Source organism: Spinacia oleracea, chromosome 2 (assembly GCF_020520425.1).
Source record: "Spinacia oleracea cultivar Varoflay chromosome 2, BTI_SOV_V1, whole genome shotgun sequence".
NCBI lineage: Eukaryota > Viridiplantae > Streptophyta > Magnoliopsida > Caryophyllales > Amaranthaceae > Spinacia > Spinacia oleracea.
Genome location: NC_079488.1, coordinates 11,263,798 through 11,283,236, shown reverse-complemented (window position 1 = coordinate 11,283,236; position 19,439 = coordinate 11,263,798). Strand labels below are relative to the sequence as shown.

Genomic DNA, 19,439 nt, shown 5'->3' with positions numbered 1-19,439 from the left:
TTGGAGTCTAGATGCAATCATCATGGATGACTAAGAAGTTGGTGATCCGACCGATGTCAAATTGGTTATACCTTTACCAAGGTTGCAAGTTGGGTCCAAGGAGTCTAACTCAGTGGGCTTTTGGTATGTCAAATTTGAGTCAATTAGTAAAATAAAAGACCAACATGCGGGAGAAGATACATTCGTCTTTAAATTATACATCCTTTAATTATTATTATTGTTATTATTATTATTATTATTATTATTATTATTATTATTATTATTATTATTTTTATTTTTATTTTTTACTAGTAAAACCTTATTATTATTATTATTATTATTATTATTATTATTATTATTATCCAAAGTTGGATGGGAGCCTAGCCACTAATTGGGCTCCGACACCCTTATTCAAAGCAAAACACAAACGATGAAAAAGAAAAGAATGAATGTTAGCAGCAGCCGTGTTACTCTGAGCAACCCGTGAACGAAAGTATTATTATTATTATTATTATTATTATTATTATTATTATTATCATCATTATTATTATTGTTATTGTTATTGTTATTATAATTATTATTATTAGACCAACGAAATGCGCAAGGAGCGCGTTGATTGCTTTTTGAAGTTGTTTAGCAGTATACATAATGAGTCAAAGATGAAGGTTGACATCATGAAAAATGAAGATGTTATCTAACACTTTGTGTCCTATTGCAACGAAAGATTAATATGATCATGCATTGATGTGGAAATGCAATATAAAACTTCTTTTTCTTGAAGTGTAAGGGAAGATTATTTCAGTTAGCTATTTTTATGGGTCCTACAAATGATTTGGGCATTCCTTTTTTTTTTGAACAATTAAGTTGTATAATATCATTGGTATTTTTTTATCTTCTTCAGTATTAGCTTTTATTTGTACTAGTTGTTGGACCGCGCGCTAGCGCGCGCGGTCCCCCAAGATATCGAAATCAAATGGCAAAACGAACTAAACAAATAGATAGAACAATTAATATAACAATAAGCTATTAGTTGAGTTTCAAGAGTCCTATTTGCAAAAGGCATTAGTAAAGAACATATATGTAGCATATAGCTACTTATTCTTATAGAAATTCTCAAAACTAAAGAAAGTTTATACACAACAATTAGTTCGTGGTATACTAAACAAATGGAAAGGTTTACTGACGTTCCAAAATGCTCTTCTGCTTCTTCATGAACAAATGTCTTGAGGCGCAATTGCAGAACAATGTTCCTAGAAAGAGTCGTCGCTAGGTTAATTTTGATTAGGAAGTAGAACGTGCCTAGTGTTTCGAGCACATCTTTGAAGTCGTTTTGATCAACCTGACAATAGACATGCTTCACCAGTTGGTAAGTATATCACAAAATTAAATTTTAGAAGTAAATTGAAAGTATAAGTTCGAGAATAGGTTAGAGGGCAGATCTTGTATATTCTAAATATTTTTTTAGAATTTTTAGAGAACGTGTTAAAAAGGCATTGTGTCGGTATGCCAGTTCCATCACAGAATCGAAGTTCAAAGTATCTTCCCTTTCTTATGTCTTGTGTGGGTTGACAAGTTTTAAAGGTTCTTTTTAATTGCTTGAGAAATAATTGTTTTTGGATAAATAATAGCATACTAAAAGCTCTTATCCTAACTTAAACTGGTATCCCTATACCCCCCCCCCCCTAATTTTTAGATCATATCACAGTGAGATGAGATTATACACTTCCTTAATTTGTTCCCAAAGGATTTTCAATATATCTGTTTTCAGGGATTCCAACGAATATATACCAAACTATAATTTCATTCCTTTCCATCTCTCCCTCTCCTTCCCAATCCCCTTATCTTCTTCTCTATTTGTATTTTATGGTTTGTGAATTCTGAAAGGTTTCTTCAGAATTGCCTATGCGTTTTGGTTATGTATGCATTGAGGTTGCGAGGAGTTATTCAGGATTATTTTTGTGTCAACGGAAGTATACTCTTGATATTATTTCGGAAGCAGGTTTTGCGGCTTTACCATTGAACAAAATCATCGTCTTGGCCTAGCTGATGGGTCGTTAATGAAGGAGCCTGAGGCTTACCGCCGGCTTGTAGGCCGCCTGGTCTATTTAGTTGTGACTCTTCCGGACCTTGCTTATTCGGTCTATATCTTATCACAATTCATGCAGGATCCTCGAGTTGACCATTGGGATGCAACATTGAGAGTTGTTCGGTACTTGAAGGGTACACCAGGACAGGGTATCCTATTACGTGCTGACAGTAATTTAACTTTGCAAGGATGGTGCGACTCAGATTGGGCAGTGTGTCCCATCACTCGTCGTTCTTTAACAGGTTGGTTTGTGTTTTTAGGTCATTCGCCTATTTCATGGAAGACAAAAAAAACCAACACACTGTTTCTCGCTCTTCCGCAGAGGCAGAATATCGCTCCATGGCCGCGATTACATGTGAATTAAAATGGTTAAAGGGATTGTTGTTGAGTTTAGGAGTTCATCATCCTAAAGTTATTCCATTATTTTGTGACAGTTAGTCCGCTTTGCACATGGCTAAGAATCCGATTTTTCATGAGCGCACAAAGCACATTGAGGTTGATTGTCATTTTGTTCGTGATTCTATAGTAGATGGTGTAATTGAACCATCTTATGTATCCACTTCCTCACAGCTCGCTGACATGTTTACTAAAGCTCTTGGGAAGCAACAATTTGATTTTCTTTTTTCCAAGTTGGGCATTTTTAATCCCCACACATGCTCCAACTTGAGGGAGGGTGTTACGAAAATTAAATGTTATACCTAATTAATTAAGAAAGTAATAATGGTCTAGCTGTTATGTAAGTTACAAAGTATTAAAAGTATTAATGTTGTAGTTGTTACGTAAGTTAGAAAGTATTAGGAAGGTTAGTGGGTTTAGGAAACTCTTTGATTTTCTTATCCTAGTTGTTTCGTACGCCCTGCTTGGAAATTGTGGGTGTATAAATACTCTTGTTCATCAATAATTTTGGGGGAAAGCTTTTCCCTTATATAATATTTATCACTTATGAATCAGAAAACAGAAAAGAGAGAAAGTGAAAAAAAAATGTGGAAATTTGTTGCTTACAAGGTTTGAACCTTGGTTGATTGAAGAAGTATGATAGAGCTTGCAAAGGGAAGGAATGCAAAACATTTCCTTAGGAATAGTGAATTTCATGAATTTGTGACTCAAAACACTATTGATAAGCATAGTGTTGCAAATGTGAGTATTTTAAAGGTTAGAGATACGATGTTTTATGTTTTTTTATTTTTAATGACAACGAATGATTTTTTATTTTTAATGATTACAAATGGTATGAATGGGTTCCCAAAAATATATTTAGACACATATTGAGGGAGTAAGTCTTAGCAATGCTTAATAGGTAATACATCATAGGCGCAAACATTGATTTTTAACTAGTAAATACCACATTAAATAAAATATTCTTCCTCTGTCCTAAATGTTTGGAATACACGCGATTTGATGTATAATAAAGATATTTTTCTATTTTTAAATGAAAATTATTCCTCATTATTGGATGTGTGATCCCATATTGAAATAATAATATAAAATTATGTAATTAAACTATTCGTTTCTAAAATAGCCAGCCAAGATTATGTTCTTACTAAAATAATAAAAGGCTTATTTTCCCACAAGGTTATCCTCGTAATTGTTGTCACTGGCTCTGCTAGAGCACAAAGCTAAACAAATCTGAACATTTGAGGTCGGGCCCAAAACTAGGCTCTGCTTAGCTCGAACTTAAAGGCTAGGTTCAAAATTTAAAAATCATGGTCGGCTCTAATAAATGTTCAGATTATTGGGCCTAACATTAAGCAATACGAAGGAAATACGAAGTAGTTTCCAATGAAATTAAGCTCAAGCATTGGGCCTAACATTACATCTAGTAATACTTACTACTAATTAGGTTATAAAACTAATTTATAAAACCAATATATAAATATTATTACAGCTAAGCAATACTACTCCGTAATCAGGTTAAAAAACTAATTTATAAAACTAATTTTACACCACCAATGTGGGACTTTGGGTCACACATATACGTAGTAGTATCTAATGCCAAGCTCGATGAGGCCTAACAAGAGAAAAAGGGCAACAAGGCGCAATAAAAGGCCTAACAAGAGGCAAAGCTCACCAAAACAAATATATATGGAATAATATATTAATGTATTTTGTGTTTGTTTTTATATGTTCCTTTTGTTTTCATCTTATTTTACACCATTAATGTGGGACTTTTAGGAATCTTATATTATAAAACTTCTTGCACGCATTAGGTGCATAATAACTTTTGTAAATTGGATTAACTTTTATCCAATTTTTGATAACCTTTAACATCTTCGGATTGACTTTTATATTATAGTTTGTCTTTTGGATAAACATTTTATAGTTAACTTTATACATTATTGGTGATTTTTGAGATAATTTTTTATTAAGAAGATATAATTATTACTAAAATATAGATACCTTTTACATTATAGCGAGGTAACTTTAAGTAGTTTGACTTAACTTTTAGTTTGATGTACAATATTTGTTGTACATTACATTTAAATAAGAATATTATATTAGACCCATTGTGTTAAGGTGATTTAGGCTTCGCTCTATTCGAGTTATTTTTTTGAACTTATATGAACTAATTTTATCCGGAAAAAACTTATTTTGTCTGAAATAAACTAATTTATGCGTAAAAATGTCCGAAAAAAACTTATTTTTTACTGAACTTATATTATATGAACTTATCTGAATTTCACTGAACTTTGTTATGTTTAGTAACATATAACGGTTCGGTATTACCATTTTATCACGACTATACTCTTGTATTGTTGTATGATTTTAGTTATAATTCATATATTTCTGTGTGGTTGTTTGTATCCTTTCAATATAAATACTAGCAACAATTTTTACTGCTACACTTTTTCTGCATAGTACTAAATTCGGCTTTAAAAATTAACTAATGTATAAACCAAAAATGTTTTTAGGTAAAACATTGTTGGATTACATATTCTTTAAGTATCATAGGTTTACTAATGTGCATTAAACAACGTAAAAGAACCTCAAAGTACTAAATGTTATAGATATCTTTTATGATGGATGCGTACACCCATTGTGGCAAGATGATCACTATGCACATTATATGATATCCGGATGTCTCATCCAAAAGAGATTAAGGATTCTTAAATAATCGTGGTGTTGTGTTGTCCAAATGGAGAAAGAATTGAAAAAATCTGGAGATATGAATAGTTGTAGATATAAATAGGAATATGGTAGATCGATTGTGTTGAATAGAAAAAACATTTATTTTTCTTACTATGTAATTTACCACCACACTCGTTACAGGTTTTTATTACAACTAAAGCTATTACGGAGTATTACAGTGGTGTTTTCGACTTTAGATATGGAGTATTATTGTATTGTTTTCCACTTTAGATATTTTATATGTTGCAACTAAAATTATTATTGCGCTAGTCTATGTAGGTTTAAATATTTTTTAACAACTAAATTTATTATTACGCTAGTGCATGTTTCATGCTTTAAATATTTTAATTTATTAGGATTTTTAAGTTTAAGTACCTAGGTGTGGGACTTTGAGTCACACAACACATCATTCTCAAACTTTGAGTTTCCGTTTGACTGTTTTGATTTTGAATGCAATTACTATAGACCATGCATATTTTTAATTTATGTGGTTGACATGCGAGAAGGAGGGATAGGGCCCGTTGTATTATAGACAACACTTGATTACGAATGTTTTATAATAGATGGCTATAGATAGGTTGTCTTATTACAGCTACTAATTATAATGAGATACATTGACTTATGATAAATACTACTAACACTAATTGACGTGAACCAATCTAGATTCTATCGTTTCGGACACGAGTAATTCACTAATGTACTAGACTTAAATAAAAACGTACGCAAATATTAAATACAATAGGGGCTATTCAATTATCTGCATTTGATTACGCATAATTATTTAACAATGGTCTGTTCTTTTTTTATATTGCACGAAATTTCTTATTTCTGTATACGTCGTGCCATGAAACTTCCTTTGTTTGTATATTCATTTAAATGTATTTTCCTTTCTTATGAATAAAGGAAAATACTATTTAGCTAATCATAACCCATTTTACTCGGGTGCACCTAATATGCTCTATTAAAAATGACCACTGCAAGATAGCAAAGTTTTAATTTTATTTTGAAGTACATACTATTTTTTTAAAATCATTTCACCTCAAACCAATATAGTATAGGTATAAAATCATGGTTGGGGATGCCCAAAGTGTGAGGGAAAAATAAATACGAGGTTGCTTAAGGGATAAGAGTTATGAAATTAATCTTCTCTATTATATAAGCCAACTCCTGAGGGCTTTTCAGTAACTTAACTTTTCGTGTCCACCTAGAAATATACGATAATACCCCCGTACCTTCACATTCGTGTCCCCTCTGAAGCCTAATTTCCTAATTCACCACCAACCGAAAACCCTAATTAGAGAAATTGAAAACGCGCAGAGGAGAGAGAAAGGAAACAACCGGCGCTGCCTTCATTCTTTTTGCCATAATCGTGGTGGTTTCCGCCACCAAAGGTCATCATCACTCTCATTATACCCCATCGCCGATTCCAGCAATCTCTACCAGTAGTGAGAACTTTTCTGCTCCTGCCCCTGGCCCGGTGCACGCTGGTGGTGCTTCACCGTTTCTTACACCTGCTCTCTTTGGTGGTTTATCTCTTCCACTTCTTGCCTTAATAAATGTCGGATGAAGAAATGTTGCATCAGCCGCAGCCACCGCCACTGTGAAGGCACTGCGATGGGCGCCATCGCCCTCGATCTTCGTCCCGGCGTCGGCCCTTTCACTCTAGGTTTTTCTTTTATCTTTCTTCTGTCTTTTTCTCTCCGGTAGTCTAATTGGCTATGTGATTTGCAATTTTATATTTTCCAATTTGCGACTACAATCATTTGCCAATTTGTGATTTTGGAATTATTCTCCTTCATTTCTAATTGGCTATGCGATTTGCAATTTCTTCATCTGATTATTTAGGGATTTCTTTTAGAATCAATTTGGTAGATAATTTGATATTATAAGTCACGAAATTTTGCAATAATCTTCAACTAAATTTCTGGGGTTTTCTATTTTATTGAATTTGATAGTGGGGTTGATTTAAATTTCACGAATAGGTTAATTTGCATAGGTTTGATTTACTTTTCTGTATTTTTTATTGCAACTTTTTATTATATTTTTGGGCATTTTTTGTCATTTTGGATTATTTTTGTAGAGGATTTGATTTGCATCGCAAAAGTTTCTGTAAAAAACATCGTTTAATATTCTGCGAATGTGTTCAAATATAATGGGTATTGTTTATACTTAAAAATTCTGGTTTAAATTTCTCTAAACTTCTACAAATTAATCTATTATTTGATACAGTTTCATCAATACCAAGTTGCTGGTAGAGCTCTTCCAACTGAGACAGATGTCACACCAAAGATCTACAGGATGAAGCTTTGGGCTACCAATGAAGTCTGTGCTAAGTCCAAATTCGGGTATAATTTTAATTTGTTTTGATTTGAATTTGGGTTTGGTTTTTTTTTTTAAAATTTGTTCTCAAAGAATTTGGTTGAATTTTTTGCAGGTCAAAGTTGAAGGATGATTCTGGGAGCTTGAGAATTTGTTGCCTTGCTCAACGCGGAAGCTTCAGCAGAAACATATTGTGGTATTGTGCGATAGTTGATTTTTTATTTCTATGGTTAATAGGGCATAATGTTTGGGTTTTACACAATGTAACCTGCTACTTTTGAAACAGTTACAAAGAGTATGTGATATGGGGTCTAACTGCTGGGATCTTGATTCGAGTTGCATCAGTTCTTTATCAAAGACCACCACCATTTGTGGAGCAGAATCCCAAATTTAAGGTTCCTACAAACCAGTTTGATGATTAGGTATTTATTACACCATTAATTATGATCTGGGTGTCGTTCTTTTAGTTTGGTGTTTTGCATCTGGAATTCTAAGTTAATCGAATTTTGGAGAAATTTGATGCTTGATTTTACCAATTTTGTTTTTTAAATTAGCAGCTTCTACCGTTTAATCGGATTTTATTTTCTATTGATTTTTGAAATTTGTGGTCTTTGGATGCGGGTGATTATATCTCAAATTTATGTACTGATATCATCAAACTTTGCCGAGTTTAACATTACTGATATTAAGGCAATGAAGCTCCTTGGGCTACAAATAAGCACTCAATTAATTAGTTGGCACCCTTTTTCCCCTTTAATTCCAATTTTCTCACATTTATTCTATTGTTCTTCAATTTAATTGAGTTTTGGTTATATGGCTATCAAATTCTTGCAAATTTAGAGTGACCCATTTAGATAAGAACGAGTTTTTGAGTGAAGAAATTAACGTCATTCTCATTTCTGAACCATTCTAACAAAAGTACTCTCTCTCCTCTCTTCACATTTTTTATTGTTGGGTATTTTGCAAATTGTTCAACAAACTATTACGTGTGTACTTGACTGAAATGCTGCTCTAATGTGTGTGTTTGACTGAAATGCTGCTCTAATGTGTGTGTTTGACCGAAACAAATGAAAAAACCAATGATATTGCTGCAGGGGATTGGTTTTATTTTCCCGCCTCTATTTTTTCATTAGTATGAAGTATTAGATATTGAGCAGTACCGTTACTCTGTTATTGTCTGTAAATTTGATTAAGTTTGAAATTCATCATCATTATGGTTGGATTTGTGATTTTCAATTGAAGCCCTAATCAATTAGAATTTAAATTTATTGGGAGAATTTTAAATTGGTCTCTATTATTGTTTGTAAATTTGATTAAGTTTGACTAACCCTCTTTGATATTTTGTTCAATTGTTTATTTTCTTCAGCTCTAATGTCGAATTTTACATCTCTTACGAATTTGGGTCAAAATACAAATCCAACTAAGTCATATGAGGTAATTTTCATTGTTTTGTCTTCATGATCTTGATTGTTGAAATACTGAATTACAATAGTTTTTGGGTTAAAAAAATTAATGTGAAAATTGTGGTTAAATTATGAACTCCAGGTGCCTCAACCACCAACTGATTCTGTGTCAACCCTTCATTTTAGTCCCAAGGCTAATCATCTTATTGCAACTTCATGGGATAATCAGGTTCGTCTTTTTGCATTATAGTCACATGGTTACATTATTTTACGTTTTTGCTACATAATTTGTTCAATAATTTTATGTTGTGACTTGGTGTTTCATTACATTGTTGTTGCAAACTTTTCTTGGGTTGCTTTGTTTTTTGTAGGACTCGATTTATTGAACAAGGTTAATAGTGTACTGCCTTATGATTTGTAATGGACGAATTTTTGCAATAATTGGTGTGGTTTTGGTTTGAGTTTGGTGACGAGTACATTCCCGTTGTTGTAATTGTAAGTGTGTGTAGTCGAAAAGATTGGGTTTATGACTGTAAGCTGATGTAGCCATGTAGTCTTGAAATGCTTTAGTCCCAATACTGACATTCTTCTGGGTTTGTGATATGGAATTTAATTGAATTGGTTTGTGAACGAAATTTCTGGAAACAGATTGATTTGGGTTTCTCTTGAAATGGGATAAAATCTTAACCCCGAAATTCAGTACCAAACTAGAATAGTTGTAGATAATACTCTGTGTATCCTAAACTAATTTAAAATAGCTTGAGGGCACAGAGATTCTGGAAGCTTCCATTAAGCTAGCTTCTTTAATTCAATTCATTTTTGCTCAAATTGTGTGATTTCTCAAAAAGAAAAATTTGACTTAATCCAAAAAAAACTAAGGGTACACCTTGCACGCTTTTCATCATAGATTTCTAATTAAATAATGTACATGAGTGATTAGCATCAAAACTTTGGTTAGAAGCCAATGAGACCTTGAAACGCGTTGAGAGTGAGAAAGCTGTTGTAGCGGAAAACCTCAGCACCTTGAGGCACAGTACAGTTCTGCAGCTGTGTTTGCTGCTGCTGTTGTTGAATGTGTACCTGCTGTTAGTTCAGTTCTGATTAGTTCAGTTAATCTGGCCAGTTACGTTCAGTTGTTCAATTGTCCAATGGCAATGATGAGGTACCCTAATAGAAAAAGTACCTGAATTGTCACAGTGCTGGACCTCCTGGGTCCTATCACATCTCAGTTTTGAACCTTATGAGTATAATTTAAAAGAAAAACTAAAGTTTTTTATGTTCCTTGAACCATTTTCTATATGACAAACGAGATAGAGTAAGTTGGCTTATCAAGAAGAGCAGTAGATTAAAACTCAAGTTATGAGATAGGAGGGAGCATATGAATAAAACTCAAGTTACAATAAAATTTTAGGCAAGAAATTAGATTTTAGCTTGAGTTGGACCTTATTGGTTGTATTTCTGTTTGTTCTGGCATATAAAACTTTGAATTGTTGTGCTGAAAATTATATTGCTCCTTGAACTGTTTTATAACGGTGTCCCATTAGGAGGTCCTCCTAGGCTTAGAGTCGTGTACTATGTTCTGGCATTTAAATTTTCATTGTGATTTGTCAAAATACCATCCTAGAAACTCACAAATCTTGATTTCAGGTGTACATCCAGGGTAGCTACTGTGAAGCAGCAGCAACAAGAGGATTCTTCTCTACCACTCGATGATCATGACTTTCTGAATCTCGGAGATTTGGGGTTTTAACAGTGGTGATCAGTCTGGCTATGCAGCAGCAATGGTGAAGAATTCATAATGTAGACTTCATGTAGCAAACTCAGGATGGTATTTGGGTGTTCTATTTGGGCAGAAAGGCTCTTTATAAAGAGCATGTGCCCATGCATCATATCCCCAATGCATCATTGTGTTTCATAGGTTTATACTAGACCCCTCATGGTTTGTTACTTTTTGACATGTCTTAGATGTCATTTTAGTTCACAGCCTTATGATATCAGCATTGCAACAGGCTCATAGCCTTACGATATCATCATTGTGTGGGATTAAGTTGAATTTCCGTCTACTAACTTGGTGTTCCTCCCCTCATTTTCGTGTGTAGAGTTACTTTTATTTTAGTTTTTCAATAAGGAATGCACCTACAATTTAATTTTTTTATATAATCCCGCACGTATCGCTCCCCATTATTTTAAGTTTTTCGTCATGTAAGGCTACGCGTATTGTATGACTTCACTATCGCAAAATATGAACTTTACGAATGCTTTTTAATGCTTTCTAAAATTCACGCACGCATCGCGTGCATAAAATACTAGTAGTACATAATAAAACTGTATTAGACCTTCCTATTTTCAAAATAAAGTATTTCATTAAATACTGGTATCATTCCGTGATAGGAACCTCAAAATTGAAAACAAAACCGTATTTAAAAAATAATTCCATATTTAAAAGATCTGTATTTAAAAAATAACTAGTTTTTGGGCCCGGGCGATGCCCCGGGTTACTACGTTAACAACATTCACATTTACTTATATATAATTTTTTTTGCAATGATAACATGAAATATTTAATAGCTTGGTGGTAAAAGCTTTATTGTTTAAACTCATGATCAAGAGTTCAAACCTTATGCTAATCATATTTGACATTTTTTTAAATGTATATAAAGATTATATGGAGCGAACGACCCATAAGCAGAGCGCCACGTGTCACGTATGCTATTTTATAAACGCCTTTTAATATATAGTATAGATTCCATATTAAAAAAACATGTTTTGTTTTTAAGGGAATTATTAAAATAATATGTTGATTCATTTCGTTTTTATATAATACGGAGTACATGTATACGTATTACATGTATACAGAGTACATGTATAATACAGAGTATATGTACGGACTACATTATTATTATACGGAGTACATGAACGGACTACATTATAATACGGAGTACATGTACGGACGACATGTAGAAGGATAATGTGAGCGCAAATCACGCTTATAACGCCCTTATTATTATTATTATTATTATTATTATAAAACGTTACAAGCTTAACAAGCTACAAAGATCAAATGAACTACAAGAAGTTGGAGGGGAGCCGAGAGACAATCTGGGCCCCCACTCCTCTAGCTATGGCGAACCCGATCCTGCTGAAAATGTGGGCAGCTGCCCGTGCCCCAATGTCTTGAGCCCTGGAGTACGCCTGGACCCGCTTCAGCAAAGAAACAGCCCCTTTCTCTAATTCCCCAAAAGAAGAGAAGGAAAAAGGGAAGAAACCGTAACCCAAAGCCCTACAACGTGCCCCATACTTATTCTGCTTCCGCTGCGCTGCAACCGCCACAACCCGACCCGGAACGAAGCCTGACAACCCAGATTGCGTCATAGGGGAAGACCCAGTCAAGTCAACACACACATCCAGACCACCATCCCATGAGTAAAGCAGTATATCTGCAGGACGAAGAGCTCCATCACTCTCACTAGCCAGCCCAACATCAACCTCCTTGCGAGCAGAAATCCCCGACCGATAGCAAATATCCAAAAGGGTATCACGAACAACATTATGACGATGTTTGATACCCACAATCCCAGCACAAGACACGGCATGATCCCCATAAATGTCCCCGTCGAAAACCCGAGAGCAAGCAGAACACGGCGTCGAATCAGAGAACAACGGAATACCCAACCGATAGCAAAGAACCGAACGATAAGTCTTACCGTTCATAGTCTGGCCTAACCCCGAGATGGGGACTGCCCGCAACCAAGCTGAGGAGTGATCCCCCTGCTGAGATTTCCATAGGGCAACAAAACGTGAAGATAAGGAGTAGGCGGATTCCGCATCAGCAATAACCTTCGTGAAATATATGTCTGCCAATTTCTTCATGAGTCTGGGGGCAGCGATCTCACTAGGGCTACGCATAAGGTCGGTCTCCACGGTCCTGTTGAAAAGACCAAGAGCATCATCAAAGGCCGGTCCCGGACCTTCAACACCTGAAAGCCGAAGAAGCGAATCCTGCAAACCAGAAGACTGCAAACGGGATGCAAGAAAAGCATAATGCCGAACATCACCAGCTGAATAAACACCCAATCCTCCATAAGAATAAGGCAAGGTGGCAAGGCGCCATTGCCAGTCACCGAACCCAGGTCCCGAAGCAACCACGATGCGCTCTAAAGAAGCCCGCAGAGCCACATCAAAAGATAATTGGGCCGCTTCGAAAAGATGAGGCGGACAAGTGCGCATAGCAAAGTAGAGTTTAGAAACTCCAGTACACGCACGAAGAAGCAACAACTCACACTGGGGATCATTAAGCTTGGCTACAGCATCCATCAACACAACAGTCTTCGACACACGCTGCGAAACAACCTCCTTACAAAAAGAAGAATCCGTACTGACTGGGCCACCAAGCAACTTAACACCAAGCTCAGGACGAGCAATATCCGCAGGAAAGACACCCTCTAGACGACAGCGCGGGTCCTCCGAAGGCCAGAAAACCTCCGTCTTCTCAACATTAACATGAAGACCTAAACGAGGCCCCTCCTCCAAAATCAACTATTATTATTATTATTAATTTTTTTTTTGAAATTACACCATTGTTATAGGTTCAACGTTCATTAATGGCTACATTAATCTTCAATAATCGGTGCTTCACAGAACAAGAAATTTGTTGATAAATAACACGAGTCTTTCAATGAAAATATTAAAATCACAATTAAATTAATCTTAAAACGTAAAAGTCTCAAATAAATAATGACATAAACATATCAAACATTGTTTTATCCTATTTGTATATATATATATTGGTAATTCGAAGTTCTAAGAGGATGATGTTGGAGTTGAAAGTAGAAGATGAAGGCTAACAATGGAGGTTGAAGATGAAGGTTTAATAATGGAGGTTATAGATGAAGGTTTAATAATGGAAGTTTTAATTCAAGGGTGAAGAAGAACTTTAACAATGCAGTTTGGACGTTCTTTTTCTTTGTTTTTATGATCTAGCAATTAAATTTTATTGTTGTCATTGTACGTAAATAAATTTATTGTACGTAAATAAATTTATGGTGTTTGTAAAATATTAATTTTTTTTTGATGGAAAATAAAATATTAATTTTAATTACTTTTTAAACAACCAAACAACCCTTTAAGTGATTTCTATCATTTAAATTACTTCTAACTAATTTAAGGGGCTCGGATTAACCAATTAATAATGGACGGCTAAGATTTTTTATATTTAGTGTAGTCGACGGCAGTCGCAGACTACGGTAGAATTTTTCTATTTTCATAATAGAAGAAAAAGAATTTACCTGATGAAAACAATGGCATAGATCAATCTTTAGCACCTTAAAGATTTCTGGTTTTTTTAGAAATTGATTCAATGATGTAAACCATGTCGTATTAAGGCGTAACATGAAGGAAAGAACTCAGTATAACACTTGTGAACTATTCAAATATAAGGCAGGAACTAGTTGTTATTGTCCTGTATAACCGAAACACTCTAATTTTGGAGATGAAATTTGAACCACTTCCAATTTCCCACTAGATACCAGATGTAAAATTTTGAGTAACTTGTTTCCTATTTGAACTCTTTGCAGACTTTTGCAATCAATCAGAACCAATGAATCCAATGCCACCAATCTCGACATAATCTGGTTAAAAGTTAAATCATCAATGAAACAATAAAAAAAGTTCAATTTTTCACAAGAATTTAAACTCCAGTATCCCACGAATATGTAAAATAAAACTCTCAAATACAATCATGTCCTTAACTGAGGTATATTTACGGATCTTGACCAACTGTCTGGTTTCATAATAGCGCATGCACATATAGTTCGACGGTGCATTTATTAGAGGTTAATCTAGAAAAATCTAGATGAGTAATGAAAAATCAATTGATGATGTATCTAGAAATATCGTAGACATGTGATGTGGAAATATGTAATATTAGACAAGTTTAGAAAATTCTAGAAACCTATATGCACCAACTGTAATTATATTGTATTTGCATAAGTTTACAGGTGAGCCAACCAAGATATCTCCCACAAATATGAAGGGTAGAAATAAGGGTTCTACCAAAGAGATAAGTGAGAGATATGGACTCCCGCAAATATTGTTGTACAATTCTTATTAATGTAATCAATGATAAAAATGCAATTTTGTTATATTATTCAAGTCCAATAAAACTTCTGCGTGCGTCCTCAAATTTCTATCATGGTATCAGAGCCGGAAAGTGATTACGACAAAATTGAAGACCGGAGACCCAAGACATGAAGGGTTACAAGATTTGAAGAAAGTATGGAAGAGTAAAAGAGGTAAGTGTTAAATATAAATTTTCTTGAAAAAATTGTCGAAGAAAATATGTTTTGAAAAAGAAAGTATTTGAAGGATGCTAGTGACAAGGGCATTAGCAGAGTAGGTTGGTGAAAAAAAAAGGAAAGGAAAAAATATATTCACAGAGAGAATTTTAGAGTTTGCTAATGACATGAGCATTGGTGGAGATGGTTGGTGACATGAGCACCAATAACAAAATAAAATTTGAAGAAAATTTACAGGAGATGACTAGTGACATGTGCATCAGTAGAATAGTTGGTAATTTGGACATCAACGAGAAGCTCATTGAGATTACGAAAACATATCGAGAAGATAGAGGTTGGTAACATGGGTACCGACATTTTAATCAAAAGTTCATGTCCAGCTAGTGGTGGTTGGTGACCAGTGCATCAACGAGATATTTGAAAGATAAACATTTTGGAGTACAAGATTTTTCAAGATTATGGGGGAGTATTAAAGGTTAATCTAGAAAAATCTAGATGAGTAATGAAAATTCAAGTGATGATGTATCTAGAAATATCTTAGACATGTGATGTTAAAATATGTAATATTAGACAAGTGTAGAGAAATCTAGAAACCAATATGCACCAACTATAAATATGCTATATTTGTATAAGTTTAGAGGTGAGCCAATCAAGATAGCTCCCACAAAATATGAGGGGTAGAAACAAGGGTTCTACCAAAGAGATGAGTGAGAGATATAGGTTCTCGCAAATATTGTTGTACAATTCTTATTAATGTAATCAATGATAAAAATGCAATTTTGTTATATTATTCAGGTGCATCAAAACTTCTGCGTGCGTCCTCAAATTTCTATCAACATTAACTAACACTCTAGCCATTGTTGAATCATCATCAATGAACACTCTGTAAATTTCTACACTTTCTAATCTCTTCAAGCCAACTCTTTGACATTTGGTAACATCACACCTTTCGGTTTTAGTACTTTCAGGAAATTAGAAATCAGAAGGATCTCAGGCAAGATGTACTTGGAATTTTTCATTCTCTTGGTCCCAAATACTGTGATTTTCCAATTGCTGGGTTTTGTTAATTACCACCTATTCGAATCAATTATCCATTAATGCATAGATTTTCTTATGAACCATAGGAAGTTCAATCTTGAGTTCTTTAATAAAAGTTTGATCAATAGACCTTGTAAGAATTCCATCAATGTAATGAGCGTATTTGATCAAAAAATCTGATTTCTCAAAATCATCTTCCTCTGTCGATAGCATCTCCGGTTTAAACTCCAACACTGACATTCAAGACCATGCCTTTTTATAGTTTTTACAAACTCCACTACAGATGGTTCTTTCCTTGACATCAAGATTTGAAAAAATCTGATGGATTATGAATTCAGGTAAATCTGAATAGCAACCGTGTGGATTCATATTCAATGTTCAGAAATTTCTAATTCCTATAAAAAAAATTGAAGAAATTGATTGATTTCGTATGAATGTTGATTGACTCTAAAGGTTGTAGAATTTATGGGTTTGAAGAAATTGATTGATTTCGTATGAATGTTGATTAACTATAAAGGTTGTAGAATTTATGGGTCTGATAGCCAATGGGTTTTGGCTTTATAGGTTGTTTGTTGGTGTTTGTATGCATGTTGGCTAGTTTGTTTGTGCTACTTCCTTGGTGAGAGGGTCCAGCCTAGTTGGTTTGTCTCCCTTGGTCCAAGTTTAGCTTGTATCTCGTTTTGAGCTTAATAATATTATTCTCACTTGCTTAGCAAAAAAAAAGTGTAATGAAAAAATCAAGAAAATCAACAGATAATTTGAATGTAGTCATTGGAGAAGACGATGGCTTTTGATTTTGTATATTTCTTTTTATTTTTTTATAGCTTTGTAACACTTGGTTCAAAATTTGTGGTTTTAAGGTTTCTGACTTTCTGGAGTTATATTTTGGATTTTGAGCATTAGGGTTTTAACCTTTTTAATCGGCGAATATAGTCAATCACCCCCCTTAATTGTCCTTGAAATGGTAATTAACCCCTTTAACTTTGCAAAGTTAAGGGGGTGATTAGCCACATTCGTCGTTGTGAAGTGTTTCACTAGGAAACAACAAGCAAATGCATTCAATCCAACTAGCATTACATCACGCAAGTATGTCTTCGATTAACATTAACTATCTTATCAAACTTGGCTATTAAATCAGATGTAACTTTAACCGTGTGCTCCGTTTTGAACTCTCATTGTTAATTAAGTTTCGTTTAATTCGTAACACTTATGTTCAAAATTAAAATTTTGACGACTTAATGGTTTGACTCTCGAACAGTATTGTACCAAATAATATTTAGTACTCCCTATATTTCTAATTCATATGTCACTTTAGCATTGCCCATTAATTCAGGGGAAGAAAAATTAGATGTTGTTTTGTCTTATGCAAAGTAATTATTAAAATTATCATTTAAAGAGGCATCAGTTCCAATTCATTGTAAATGTAGGAGTTCTCTTGAAAATATTGTTACTCATATACTCTAATTTCTCTTTTTCATAAGCATATCCTTAACATTCTAACACACTTTCATAATAATCAACCGTTAGTATTTTCTTGATGTTAATTAAATTATAAATGTGAAATTTACATTGATATTACAGAGTATAAAAGTGACATTGAGCGGAAGAAGTAAATTCAACCGATAATTGTTTATAGAGAGAGTAAAATCTACTTCCCTCTTTCTCTTTTAAACTAGTTACGTGTACTCTTAACTTATACACAACTTTGTTGTACGGCGGAATGAACTGGGCTTTCATTAAGGTATGTTGCCCTTTGAATTATCTAAAAGTACTGTAATACCCAGGATTTTAACAGTTCGATTAATTAAGCTTAATTATTTTTATCGTTTTAAATCCAAAATTATGAACCCTAATTTGATTAACGAAAAAATTTATTTGACTTGAAGTTTAAATAATTGATAAATCTTGTTTTCATATTTTATAATTTAATTAGAAAAAGTATTTTTATGACTTAAAATTATGATTATATTCTGATTTTTAAAGCCCAAAAGAGAGAAATAAATTCTGAAATTTATTCAATTAGTCAAAGTTACTACATTGCCCTTATTTTCAACTAAGAAACCAAAGTGAGACTCTTATCTTCTTCCTCCTTGTTCTTCACGACACTCTAGCCATGGAAAGTCAAGCTACACTTTTTACTTGTCATCACAATAATTCATCTCAAAATGACTCACCAACTCCATGGACACTAATCAGAATTGACTAATTAGATCGAATTGCAACATCTTAGTCATCAAATTTCCGAATTCTCTTTACATTTTTTAATCAACCAAGCTCCAATTGAGCTCATGGCTTATGTCATTTAACACCAATTCACCTCTGTAAAAAGCCCTTCAGCCAGGCAGGAAATTCAAGCTCAAACAAACCATCAATGTCTGATTCACCATTAAAACACCATTGAGGTTTCTTACCATTTTTAATTACAAAGTTTTGAACAACCTACAAGCCACCACTAACATCACTGACTTCCACCTATAACCACCATGCATCCACCACCAGAAAACACCGAACCCACCCTGCTTCTTCCTCCCTTTCGACTGCCCGTACGCTGCCCGACACTCTGCCTTCTTCCCCCCTCCTCCTTGGCTTCTTCCATTTCCTTTCCATCTCCACCGTGGCGCGGCTCACCCTCACCCACATCAGTGTCGCCACCTCCTTCCTCCTTCCTTCCTGACACCGTACCACCCAAGCCGCCATCGCGCCCCCCTCCCTTTTCTTCTTCCTCCTACGTGCCCAGTTGCTTGCTCCTCTCCTCTTTGGTCGACTTCCAGGAAGTCAGGAAACCAAGTTTCTGATTTTTGCTTCCTTGCTCTAATAAACCCAAAACAAGGAATTAATATAATGTGATACTCGCCAACGACTAACATGTTAATAAAAAGGATATAAAGGAATTAATATGATGTTTCATTAAACGTTTTATGCTATTCTATTCTTCATGTTTTATCAACTAAAATGAATAAAAATGAATTTACATTACTGGAATATATAGTACGTTATTGAGTCTTCGGCTCACCGTTTTGTTTTCTGTTTTAGCTAGGTACTGTTGGGAACGACGGTGACGAATAGTGGCGAGGATTTCACTTTAGTAAATTCACCTAGTTAAATGTTTAAGTTGTATTAGTTCAAATAAAGCCTTTTAGTGAGTTATGCAAGTTACTTTATTTAAGGAATTAAAAAAACAATTATATTATTGTG

General features: G+C 34.2%; 1 protein-coding gene across 1 annotated transcript; it reads left to right on the top strand.

The window, feature by feature from the left end:
- The first annotated feature begins 899 nt into the window (after positions 1 to 899).
- LOC130467750 (uncharacterized mitochondrial protein AtMg00240-like) lies at positions 900 to 3,221 on the top strand. The gene is made up of 2 exons (XM_056836489.1): positions 900 to 2,307; positions 2,388 to 3,221. The coding sequence occupies exons 1-2, from the start codon at positions 2,037 to 2,039 to the stop codon at positions 2,501 to 2,503; spliced, it is 387 nt and encodes a 128-aa protein (XP_056692467.1). The 5' UTR covers positions 900 to 2,036; the 3' UTR covers positions 2,504 to 3,221.
- The last annotated feature ends 16,218 nt before the right edge of the window (positions 3,222 to 19,439 follow it).